Raw genomic sequence first — 12,605 nt, forward strand, 5'->3', positions numbered from 1 at the left:
GTAATGTGAGAAACCCAACAAACAATTTGTGTACGGCAAGCTCCCACCAACAACAATGAGATAACGGGCAGATAATTTGCCTTTAACAATGGTTGGCTGAAGGATAAATATTGTTGAGGACATCAGAATGCAGCCTGTTATTCTTTGAATACTGTCTTGAGATCCTTTATGTTTGTAGAGTGGGCACAGTAAAAAGTCTCACAACACCAGGTTAAAGTCCAATCAATTTATTTGATAGTAAACTCACAAGCTTTTGGGGTTTGCCCCTTCATCAGGTGAATGGAGAGTTCTGGCCTCAGAAGAGCATATAACAGCACACACAGTTTACAGATTACTGATTAGAATGCAAGTCTTTACAACTAATCTGCTATTCAAGTCTTAAAGATGCTGGTAATGTGAGTGGAAAGAGTATTAGGCATAGGTTAAAGGGATGTGTATTGTCTCCAGACAGTAAGTGAAGTTTTGCAAACCCAGGCAAGTCATGGGGGTTACAAATAGTGCGACATGAACCCAAGACCCCGTTTGAGACCATCCTCATGTGTGCGGAACTTGGCTATCAGTCTCTGCTCAGCGACTCTGTCCTGTGTCGTGAAGGCCGCCTTAGAGAATGCTTCCCGAAGGTCAGAGGCCGAATGCCCGTGACCGCTGAAGTGTTTGCCAACAGGAAGGGAACAGTCTTGCCTGGTGATTGTCGAGCGATGTTCATTCATCCGTTGTCGTAGCGTCTGCATGGTTTCCCCAATGTACCATGCTTCGGGACATCCTTTCCTGCAGCACATTAGGTAGACGATGTTGGCTGAGTTGCAAGAGTATGTGCCATGTACCTGGTGGATGGTGTTCTCACATGTGATGATGTCATCCATGTCGATGATCTGGCATGTCTTGCAGAGGTTGCTGTGGCAGGGTTGTGTGGTATTGTGGTCACTGTTCTCCTGAAGGCTGGGTAGTTTGCTGTGAACAATGGTCTGTTTGAGGTTGTGCGGTTGTTTGAAGGCAAGAAGTTGGGGTGTGGGGATGGCCCTGGGGAGATGTTTGTCTTCATCAATGAAATGTTGAAGACTCCGGAGAAGATGTCATAGCTTCTCTGCTCCGGGGAAGTACTGGACGACGAAGGGTACTCTGTCCACCGTGTCCCATGTTTGTCTTCTGAGGAGGTCAGTGCGGTTTTTCGCTGTGGAGCGTCGGAACTGTCGATTGATGAGTTGAGCAGTCACCTCAGCACCTCACTGTATCACAAGCCCACAGACAACCTCACAATGCTCCACTTCTCCAGCTCCCACCCTAAACACGTTAAAGAAGCCATCCCCTACAGACAAGCCCTCCGTATACAAAGGATCTGCTCAGATGAAGAGGTTCATGACAGACACCTCCAGATGCTGAAAGATGCCCTCATAAGAATAGGATATGGCGCTCGACTCAGCGATTGACAGTTCTGACGCGCCACAGCGAAAAACCGCACTGACCTCCTCAGAAGACAAACACAGGGCAGAGTATCCTTCGTCATCCAGTACTTCCCCAGAGCGGAGAAGCCATGACATCTTCTCCGGAGTCTTCAACATATCATTGATGAAGACGAACATCTCGCCAGGGCCATCCCCATACCCCCACTTCTTGTCTTCAAACAACCGCACAACCTCAAACAGACCATTGTTCACAGCAAACTACCCAGCCTTCAGGAGAACAGTGACCACGACACCACACAACCCTGCCACAGCAACCTCTGCAAGATATGCTGGATCATCAACATGGATGACATCATCACACGTGAGAACACAATCCACCAGGTACACGGTACATACTGTTGCAACTCGGCCAACGTTGTCTACCTGATACACTGCAGGAAAGGATGTCCCGAAGCATGGTACATTGGGGAGACCATGCAGACGCTATGGCAACGGATGAATGAACATCGCTGAACAATCACCAGGCAAGACTGTTCCCTTCCTGTTGGCGAACACTTCAGCAGTCGCAGGCATTCGGCCTCTGACCTTCGGGAAGCGTTCTCCAAGGCGGCCTTCACGACACACAACAGCGCAGAGTCGCTGAGCAATACTGATAGCCAAGTTCCGCACACATGAGGACAGTCTCAACCGGAATCTTGGGTTCATATCGCACTATCTGTAACCCCCATGACTTGCCTGGGTTTGCAAAACCTCACTTACTGTACTGTCTGGAGACAATACACATCTCTTTACCTGTGCCTAATACTCTTTCCACTCACATTGTCTGCATCTTTAAGACTTGAATAACAGGTTAGTTGTAAAGACTCGCATTCTAATCAGTAATCTGTAAACTGTGTGTGCCTTTATATGCTCTGTCTGAGGCCAGAACTCTCCATTCATCTGACGAAGGGGCAAACCCCGAAAGCTTGTGAGTTTAAATCAAATAAATTGATTGGACTTTAACCTGGTGTTGTGAGACTTCTTACTGTGTTTACCCCAATCCAACATCAGCTTCTCCACATCATGACTACTGTAGAGTGGGCAGACAGGGACCTTAACTTAACATCTCATCTGAAAGACAGCACTTCCAATAGTGCTACACTCCTCCAACATCACCCTGGATCATGGATTCAAGTGTCTGGAGTGGGATTTGAATCCATAACCACTTGGAAATTAGTGCAACCCACTGAGTCATGGCTGGGACCTACATGTCCTGATGTTGTCCCTTGCATCCACTCACACAATATGGACAGATAAACTTCAGAAGTTATCTATGTAACATGTATTACTATTTAGTAATCAAGGAAGTAAATATGATTGACTATCAGATTAGAAAAATCATACAACAATCAAAAGCACACATGCATTCTACTTTTTGTCTTACTATTTTATCAATAAATATATAGAAAGATTGAAGTTCACACACCTGGCATGTGATTATGAACATTAAGATCACCTGACTGCTGATTCATAACTAAAAAATTAGCCACATCTGGATTCCCAATTCATCACATGTGGCTAAGATTTTGGACAATGCTATTATAGTTTAATTATAGCAGTATTAAAAGAATGAGCCATACATAAGTGACTATCTTTACTGTAGTGAGAACATAATGATTTATTACTGTGTTCTGATAAAATTGTAATATTTTCAGAACACTGAATGTTCTTGATTGTTGTCCTATTTCACAGTGCAGTTTATACATTGTATTTCTGTGCCTTGGTTTTTCTAAGGTTATTATCGGGAGGGCTTCTTGGCGACACAACTCGCAACAGACAGAGCCATTATCAAGTATCACGCCAGCAACGAAGCTGCCAGGCTGCTTCCATTGTTTCAAGTAGAAATGCTACGGTTCCCCTTCCCCCCCTACACTGATGACATCTTCATTTTGGCAATCCAAACACAGCTTTCACTGATAGTCATGCTGAGCTTAACCTACATGGCACTTAATATCACCAAAGCAATTGTATTAGAAAAGGAAACCAAGCAAAAGGTAAAATGCAGTGTGTCTGTGTATGTACTCATCTACGTGTGTGTCTGTGTGCACCTGTGTGCCTACACGCCTGTATGTGTACACCCATGCGAGACTGTACTTAATAATGTACTTGGGTGCAAGCAGATCTCTTTGCACGTATGCATACATGCACAAAACTATGTCTTTGTGCACTTATTTGTGTGTGTGTCTGTGTCATGATCACATAAACAACATTTCTTCAAAGTGGTTCAAGAGCTAAGAATTTGTGAATTGTGTAGGAATTTAATTTATAAGTAGTTTGAATTGAGAAAAATAACCTAGCAGGACAAGCATTAATCTTAAGATAAAAAGGTTAACTTATTACAAAAACCACTGCTGAATGTTACAAATGTATAAGCGATAAAGTCATTTCCTTTTTTTCCTGATTTTGACAACAACAATTTGTATGAACGACAACTTTGAAACCTTGTTGAACAAGCTATCACCTATTCATAATGAATATTTTCAAATAAAGTGCTAGACAATGGGGCATCTCGAACAGGTGCCAGAGTGTGGTGATTAGCGGGTTTTCACAGTAACTTCATTGCAGTGTTAATGTAAGCCAACTTGTGACACCAGTAAATAAGCTAATGAGAACCTTTTTGCCATTCAAAATTTGGCTCTTTTCACAACGGATTAAATCCAGTACTTAGCACAAATTTGGCTTTGGCTCATTTTGCAATGGCCAAGATCCAGGACAAGACATCTTATCTGTCACAACCACTTAAAAAGCATTTTCTTAAAGTAGTCCATGAGCCAGGAGTTTGTGAATTGTGTACGTACCTCCTTTTTAATTAATGAATCATTCCATCTGAGAAATGTGAACCTAGCAGATGAACTTTAATTTTTGACGTGATGAAGTTAGTTTATTATAAAAACAACTGCTGAAAATTACTTGAGTAAAAGTGACAAAGTTATTGACTAAAATACAAATAGATTTAAAACAGATGAGGAAAAGAGATACTTCAAGTTGAAATTTCAAACCTGTGAGATATTGTTACAGGTCTATTGCTTGAGTGCCTTTCTTTCTTAAGTGAAGGTGTTGAAACTTGAGGTTTGTTGAACGGTGGTGATGGCTTCTGCAGTCAACCAGTCAGTGTTTGCATCTCCCAGGTGGATACAGCTGGTCAGAAGGTTTTTAGGAGAGAGAGAAGGTTTCCTTTTGCCCACTACTGCTGTGGTTAAGGCACTTGCAGATTGCCTGGATATTTTCAGCAGATTTAGCTGTTGATTTCTTAATACTTTATTTGCTGTCCTCCCTTGGCCAAGAACCTTATGTAAAATTGTTTCTTAGAGTTCTTCCTGGGGTTCTGCAAGAAATGGCTGTTCACAGCCTGACTTTACTGTTTAAAAACTTAAGATGCCATAATGTGCCCTGGAGAAAACGTCAGATCAGCTTGGTAAGTGATAATTTAGCAATCAGAAGTCTCCTTATCAGCTAGAATCAAGGTTTTCATACCTCCAGGGAAAGTCATTGTCTATTTGACGTCTCATTAAATTTTAAATCTTTTTATGCCTGGGGTATGTCTGCCTGCAATCCCTAAAGCTTTCTGGGAGCTTGATCACATTGCAGTTGAAAAGATCAGATAACTTTTGGCAGCCATCTTGAAGGCTTCTTGTGTCCATTTAAAAATGAAGATTGTACTTTTCCCCAAATCTATATCTCAACTACATATTCATGATGTGCATGGGTGCTTGTTTGTGGTTCTGATGGCCTATTGCCTTTTTTTTTCCAGGAGTACATGAAGATGATGGGACTTTACAACTGGCTGATTTGGCTGGCCTGGTTCTTCAAGTTCTTTCTTTTTCTCTCAATTTTAGTTTTACTTATGACGATACTGTTTTGTGTGAAGGTATGTGTTTCTTTCAAGCACCATTTTTAGGGTTTTGCCATTTTCACCCTTCTATTGTTGCAGCTTCCAGTTGTGGCACTTTTTGTGCCTGAATGCAGAGACCTAAGCACAAAATATAATCTGACACTCTACTGCGGGACTGAGGTACTGCACAGAGATATGGTCTTTTGTATGAGGTTTAAACTGAGGCCCTGCAAGGTGGACATATTACCTGGAGATTTCCCTAGTCTGGAACAATAGTTATGCCTCAGTCACCCGTAAAAGTGGCAAGGATTATAGAGTCATAGAGGTTTACAACATGGAAACAGGCCCTTCAGCCCAACTTGTCCCTGCCGCCCTTTTTTTTAAAAACCCCTAAACTAATCCCAATTGCTAGCATTTGGCCTATATCTCTCTGTACCCATGTAACTATCTAAATGCTTTTTAAAAGGCAAAATTGTACCCATCTCTTCTACTACCTTTGGCAGCTTGTTCCAGACACTCACCAACCTCTGTGTGAAAAAATTGCCCCCTAGACATTTTTGTATCTCTCCCCTCTCATCTTAAGTCTATGCCCTCTAGTTTTAGACTCCCCTACCTTTGGGAAAAGATATTGACTATCTAGCTGATCTGTGCCCCTCATTATTTTATAGACTTCGATAAGATCTCCCCTCAGCATCCTATGCTCCAGAGAAAAAAGTCCCAGTCTATCCAGCCTCTCCTTATAACTCAAAGCATCAAATCCCAGTAGCATCCTAGTAAACCTTTTCTGCACTCTTTCTAGTTTAATAATATCCTTTCTATAATAGGGTGACCAGAACTGCACACAGTCTTTGAAGTGTGGCCTTACTGTTAGGCTGATTGGCAGGAATAAATTGTCCCTAATTCAGTTTCCCTCAATCTGGATGGCCATAAAACATTAGACAGGGGTCGTGGGTAGAGAGGTGGACTGGTGGTGTTGAGATGGCGGCGCGGGCTCGTTGGGCCGAAGGGCCTGTTTCCTGGGCTGATTTTGTTCTTCTTCTTCTCTTACCAATGTCTTGTACAACTTCAACAAGACATTCCATCTTCTGTATTCAATGTTCTGACTGATGAAACCACGCATGCCAAATGCTTTCTTCAACACTCTGTCCACTGGTGACTCCACTTTCAAGGAGCTATGAACATGCACCCCTAGATCTCTTTGTTCTGTAACTCTCCCAAGTGATTACCATTAACTGAGTAAGTCCTGCCCTGGTTTAATCTACCAAAATGCATCACCTCACATTTGTCTAAATTAAACTCCATCTACCATTCGTCAGCCCACTGGACCAATTGATCAAGATCTCATTGCAATTGGAGAAAATTTTCTTCACTGTCCACTATGCCACCAATCTTAGTGTCATCTGCAAACTTACAAACCAGTAAGTTAGTGGGAAGCCGGAGGATTGGGAAGCCTTTAAAAGTGAGCAGAGGACAACTTAAAAAGCAATAAGGGGGGAGAAGATGAAATATGAGTGTAAGCTTGCTAGTAATAAAGAAGAAGATAGGAAGAGTTTTTTCAATGTACAGAAGGTAAGGGAGAGGCAAAAATAGACATTGGACCACTGGAAAATGAGGCTGGAGAAGTAATAATAGGAAACAAAGCAACGACAGAGGAACTGAATAGTTACTTTGCATCAGTCTTCACATGGAAGACACCAGTAGGATGCCAGAGCTCCAGGGGAGTCAGGGGGCACAAGTGAGTGTACTGGCCATCATTAAGGAGAAGGTCCTGGGGAAACTGAAAGGTCTGAAGGTGGATAAATCACCTGGACCGGATGGACTACACCCCAGGGTTCTAAAAGAGATAGCTGAGGAAATTGTGGAGGCATTGGTGGTGATCTTTCAGGAATCACTGAAAACAGGGAGAGTACCAGATTACTGAAAAGTAGCAAATGTAACACTGCTGTTTAAGAAGAGAGGGAGGCAGCAGATGGGAAATTATAGGCCGGTTAGCCTGACTTTGATCATTGGCAAGATTTTAGAGTCTGTTATTAAAGATGAGATCATAGAGTACTTGGAAGTGCATGATAAAGTAGGACTGAGTCAGCACAGCATTGTCAAGGGGAGGTCATGTCTGACAAATCTGTTAGAATTCTTTGAGGAGGTAACAAGGAAGTTAGATAAAGGAGAACCAGTGGACGTGATTTATTTGGATTTCCAGAAGGCCTTTGACAAGGTGCCACATAGGAGTCTGTTAAATAAATTAAATGCCTATGGTGTTAAGGGTAAGATCCTGGCATGGATAGAGGATTGGCTGACTGGCAGAAGGCAGAGTGGGGATAAAGGGGTCTTTCTCAGGGTGGCAGCCATGGCTAGTGGTGTGCCTCAGGGGTCAGTGTTGGGACCACTCCTTTTCACAATATACATTAACAATTTTGAGACAGGAACTGAAAGCATTATTGCTAAGTTTGCAGATGATACAAAGATATGTAGAGGGACAGATAGTATTGAGGAAGCAGGGGGCTGCAAGAGAGCTTGGACAGGTTAGGAGAGTGGGCAAAGAAGTGGCAGATGGAATACAATGTGGAAAAGTGTGAGGTTATGCACTTTGAAAGGAGGAATGGAGGCATAGACTATTTTCTAAATGGGAAATTGCTTAGGAAATCAGAAACACAAAAGGACTTGGGAGTCCTTGTTCAAGATTCTCTTAAGGTTAACGTGCAGGTTCATTCGGCAGTTGGGAAGGCAAATGCAATGTTAGCATTCATGTCGAGAGGGATAGAATACAAGAGCAGGGATGTACTTCTGAAGCTATATAAGGCTCTGGTCAGACCTCATTGTGAGCAGTTTTGGGCCCCAGATCTAAGGAAGAATGTGTTGGCCTTGAAAAGGGTCCAGAGGAGGTTCACAAGAATGATCCCAGGAATGAAGAGTTTGTCATATGATGAACGGTTGAGGACTCTGGATCTATGCTCGTTGGAATTTTGAAGGATGAGGGGGATCTTATTGAAACTTACAGGATACTGCAAGACCTGGATAGAGTGGACCTGGAGAGGATGTTTCCACCAGTAGGAAAAACTAGAACCAGAGGGCACAACCTCGGGCTAATGGGACAATCCTTTAAAATAGAGATAAAGAGGAATTTCTTCAGCCAGAGAGTGGTGAATCTGTGGAACACTTTGCCGCAGAAGGCTGTGGAGGTCAGTTCATTGAGTGTCTTTAAGACAGAGATAAATAGGTTCTTGATGAACATAGAACAGTACAGCACAGTACAGGCCCTTCGGCCCTTGAAGTTGTGCCAAACTTTGTCCGAAACCAAGATCAAGCTATCCCATTCCCTATCATTCTGGTGTGCTCCATGTGCCTATCCAATAACCGCTTGAAAGTTCCTAAAGTGTCCGACTCCACTATCACAGCAGGCAGTCTATTCCACACTCCAACCACTCTGAGTAAAGAACCTACCTCGGACATCCGTCCTACATATCCCACCATGAACCTTATAGTTATGCCTCCTAGTAGCAGCTACATCCACCCGAGGAAATAGTCTCTGATTAATAAGGGGATCAGGGGTTATGGGGAAAAGGCTAAGAATGGGGATGAGAAAAATATCAGCTATGATTGAATGGTGGAGCAGACTCGATGGGCTGAGTGTCCTAATGCTGCTCCTATGTTTTATGGTCTTATGATCTTAAAACTGATTGTCTCTCACAGTACTGTTTGTGGGAACTTGCTGGACATAAATTGGCTACCATATTTCCTGCATTAAACAGAGACCGTACTTCAAAAGTACTTCATTGGCTGTAAAGCCCTTTGGGACATTCTAAGGTTGTGAAAGGTGCTATATAAATGCAAGGCTTCTTTTCTTCCTTTACAGCCTTAATGATGCAGATGAGAATATGAGTTCTCAGTACTCCTTGTATATTGGAAGGGCTTCTTACTATATCCACAGGCCTGCTGGGATGGTGCAGGCTAAGGGCGGACAACGGCAGCAGAAATCTGAAGGGTGAAAGGGTAATAGCCTTGGGCCATTTAATATGATCCTAGTGTAACCTCTCTTAAAACTTATATTCACACCAGTTAAGAAGGTGATCTGATTGAGGAGCTTACAAGGCTGTGGAACTTTTAATCATTGGTGTGTTAGGGATAAGAGCCTGTAAATGATTTGGTTGATTTGTCAGCAATGGGGTGTGAGAGTGATGGCTGTATTTAATAGTAATGAGGCTGGATTTGATTTGATTTATTATTGTCACATGTATTAACACACAGTGAAAAGTATTTTTTCTTGCATGCTACACAGACAAAGCATACTGTACACAGAGAAGAAAACAAGACAGTGCAGAATGTAGTGATGCAGTCATAGCTAGGGTATTAGTTAATTAATGCAAGGTAGGCCCATTCAAAAGTCTGATGGCAGCAGGCAAGAAGCTGTCCGTGTCAGGAGGTGGATCTGCCACTGATGGGAGTGAAGTGATGGTGGGATTAGTTAGTGATGAGCTTGGAGATGCGTGCGAATTGCTCAGTGATGGGGTTGGAGGAATAGGGGGCAGTGGGTGTGTCAGTAATGGGATTGGAGTGAGGGAGGTGAGGGAGCCTGATGTGTTTATTGGTTCCAGTAACTGCATGGACTGTGACTGCTTGTTTTTACAAACTGTGTTGCTCTGCAGGTATCTGAACAGGGAGCAGCGCTGAACTACAGTGACCCCACCCTCGTATTTGTGTTTCTGCTAACGTTTGTGATCTCCACAATTTCATTCAGTTTCATGATCAGCGTCTTCTTCTCTCAAGGTACACCCTCTCCACCTGTCCCAGAGACAGTAATAGGTTGCATTTTGTTTTGCCTGTTATCGAAAAATAAAATATACTACACAGAACTAGTAACATTTCAGTGATTTATTTCTTACTTAAGAGTCTAGCTTTTTAAGCCTGATAATGAGGAGCAGAGTAAAGGTATGCTTATCTATGCACAGTTTGCAGTAACCAGTACAAACATTGAGACAGACAGTGGTTCCTCCTCAATGTTGTTAAAGAAATTAAATGCAATAAGATCGGATAGATCCCTGACACCTGTATTAAGGAGCATTCTCTAGCTGGTATTGTGATGTTACACAGATTGATAGAACTGCATCAGATATCATTCTATTAGAGAGAAAAGATCCTTGCACAGAAAGCTTGCTGTGTAGAATAATTTCTCCCGCTCTCACCTCTGGTTATTTGGCCATTGGGAAGCGACAATGATTTATCTGTTTTGATCCTTGTTTTGTTTTAACCTCTGAAGTGAATTTTGCATCCAACAGCAATCTGGGTGTAGCATAGAGAAGCTGATGTTCCTTCATCCTCCATTTCTTCTCTCCTCTCTCTCCATACTGATTGCTCTAGGTAACCGTACGTTATTAGGATCAGATATCAGTCTTATTTAACCCTGCCAGCCCCTTTCCATTCTCAGACGCTCATTGAGGGCTTTTCCTATCAGACACAGTCCAGTGTGGGCTTTTACACTGCTGGGCAAGACAGATAAGCAGATCTGTACAGAAACAGTCACAGAGTTTGGATACTTAACAATGAGGCCTGGGTATGATGCTCTTTTGGAGAGTTGGTGTAGATTTGATGAGCCACACCCCATAGAGGAATTTTATGGGCCACGAGCTTAGGGTGAGGGGGGAGAAGTATAATTTGGGTGCTAGAGGGAGGTTTTTCACACAGAGGGTCGTGGGGGTATGGAATGCACTACCAAGTAAGGTGGTGGGGGCAGGCACGCTGGACTTGTTTAAGGTTTACTTAGATAGGCATATGAGCGAAACAGCGATGGAGGGTTATAGGAGACTGTTTTAAATAAGGGTCAGAGCCTCGGGACGTTCCTGGAAATCTAATGCTACATGTATTGTCTCTTTTACTCCACAGGTGCGTCGGTCCACCTTGTTGTCTAACGAGGGGCATGCATACGATGGGTCGTGCGTGGGCTGCTCTTGGATGTTTCGAGAGTGGCCTAGTACTTTGCGTTGTTTGTGTATGCTTAAAACTGGACCAGTAGATGGGGGCACCACAACAGCTCAGTGACTATCACTGCTAGCTGTGCAGATACATGGATTTGGGCCAGTGTCTGTGGGAGTTTGCGCATTCTCCCTGTGGTTGCATGGGTTTCCTCCGGGTGCTCCGGTTTCCTCCCACACCCCAAAGATGTGCTGTTAGGCTGATTGGTGTAACAAATTGTCCCTAAATTATTCTCCTCTGAATCTGGTTTCCAATGGGGATACCATAAGCACAGACACGGGTCAAGGGAGGTGTAGGAAAAGTACATTGTTAAGATGGCGGCATGGGCTCGTTGGGCCGAAGGGCCTGTTTCCTGTGCTGGGTTGGTCTTTGTTCTTTGTTCTTTTAAAAAGTGGATGGATTGGGGAAGTTGGGCTGTTCTGTTTATAGATGAGAAAGTTCAGAGGAGATTTGCTAGAGGTCTTCAAAATCACAAGGACTCTGGATAGAGTAGATAGGGAGAAACTGTCCTCAATGGGAGAACGGCCATGAATGTGGAACTTGTTGCACAAGGCATGGTTGAAGCAAATAGTGCCTTTAGGAGGACGTTAGACAACCAGTTGAAGGAGAAGGGAATGGATGATTCTGACTATAGATCCAGATTAGAAAAGACATGAGATTCAAATGGAGCAGGAACATCAGCATGGACTGAGCATTGGTTTGTTTCAGTACCATATACCCTGTGTAATCTACGACAACCAGCAGATACCAATTTTAAGTGATTGGCAAAAGACCTGATGGCAACCTAAGGAAAACCTTTTTAGGCACCAAGTGTTTACGATCTGGAATATATTAACTGAGAGTGTAGTGGAAGCAGATTCAATTGTGGCTTTCAGAGGGCGATTGAATAAACACCTACAATTAAAAGATTTGAAGGGCAATGGGCAAAGGTTGGGCAATGGGGCTGGGTGAGAAGTTCTTATAGAGAGTTAACACAAACATGACAGGTTGAATGGCTCCATCTGTGCTGTAACCATTCTATAATTCTACATTAGTTGCAAATCAATGGAAAATTTGTGCTGGACTCCAGGATTGCTGTCAACTGATCTTTTTGCCAGTTCAATAACCGGAGAATCCTGGTGCCTGTGTGATATCCCAGTCCATGTTGTATGAACGTATTTTCAGTCACTTGGATGAGGTGTTCCAGAGTGGGATCAATGCAGTTTATTACCTTCTGGGGGAGAAAAGTGGGAACTAAAGGTATCAGGGGTGGGTACTGTGAGATGGCTGTATTACAGTCACACATGTCTCAGTACCAGCCATCTTTGAAGGTACAGTATCCTTCACTAGCATTGGTACAGGTAGAGGTCTGGTAAATCAATCTG

General features: G+C 43.1%; 1 protein-coding gene across 2 annotated transcripts in view; it reads left to right on the forward strand.

Moving 5' to 3' along the window:
• abca3b (ATP-binding cassette, sub-family A (ABC1), member 3b) overlaps positions 1–12,605 on the forward strand; it is a 125,769-nt gene that overhangs the window by 25,064 nt on the left and 88,100 nt on the right. For both annotated transcript variants that reach the window (XM_080206671.1, XM_080206670.1), the window contains 3 exons: positions 3,177–3,436; positions 5,194–5,310; positions 9,918–10,038. In XM_080206671.1, coding sequence (XP_080062797.1) covers positions 3,177–3,436; positions 5,194–5,310; positions 9,918–10,038 — 498 coding nt within the window. The remainder of the gene's footprint in view (positions 1–3,176; positions 3,437–5,193; positions 5,311–9,917; positions 10,039–12,605) is intronic.

Source organism: Carcharhinus amblyrhynchos, chromosome 18, assembly GCF_965287045.1.
Source record: "Carcharhinus amblyrhynchos chromosome 18, sCarAmb.v2.hapA, whole genome shotgun sequence".
Taxonomy (NCBI): domain Eukaryota; kingdom Metazoa; phylum Chordata; class Chondrichthyes; order Carcharhiniformes; family Carcharhinidae; genus Carcharhinus; species Carcharhinus amblyrhynchos.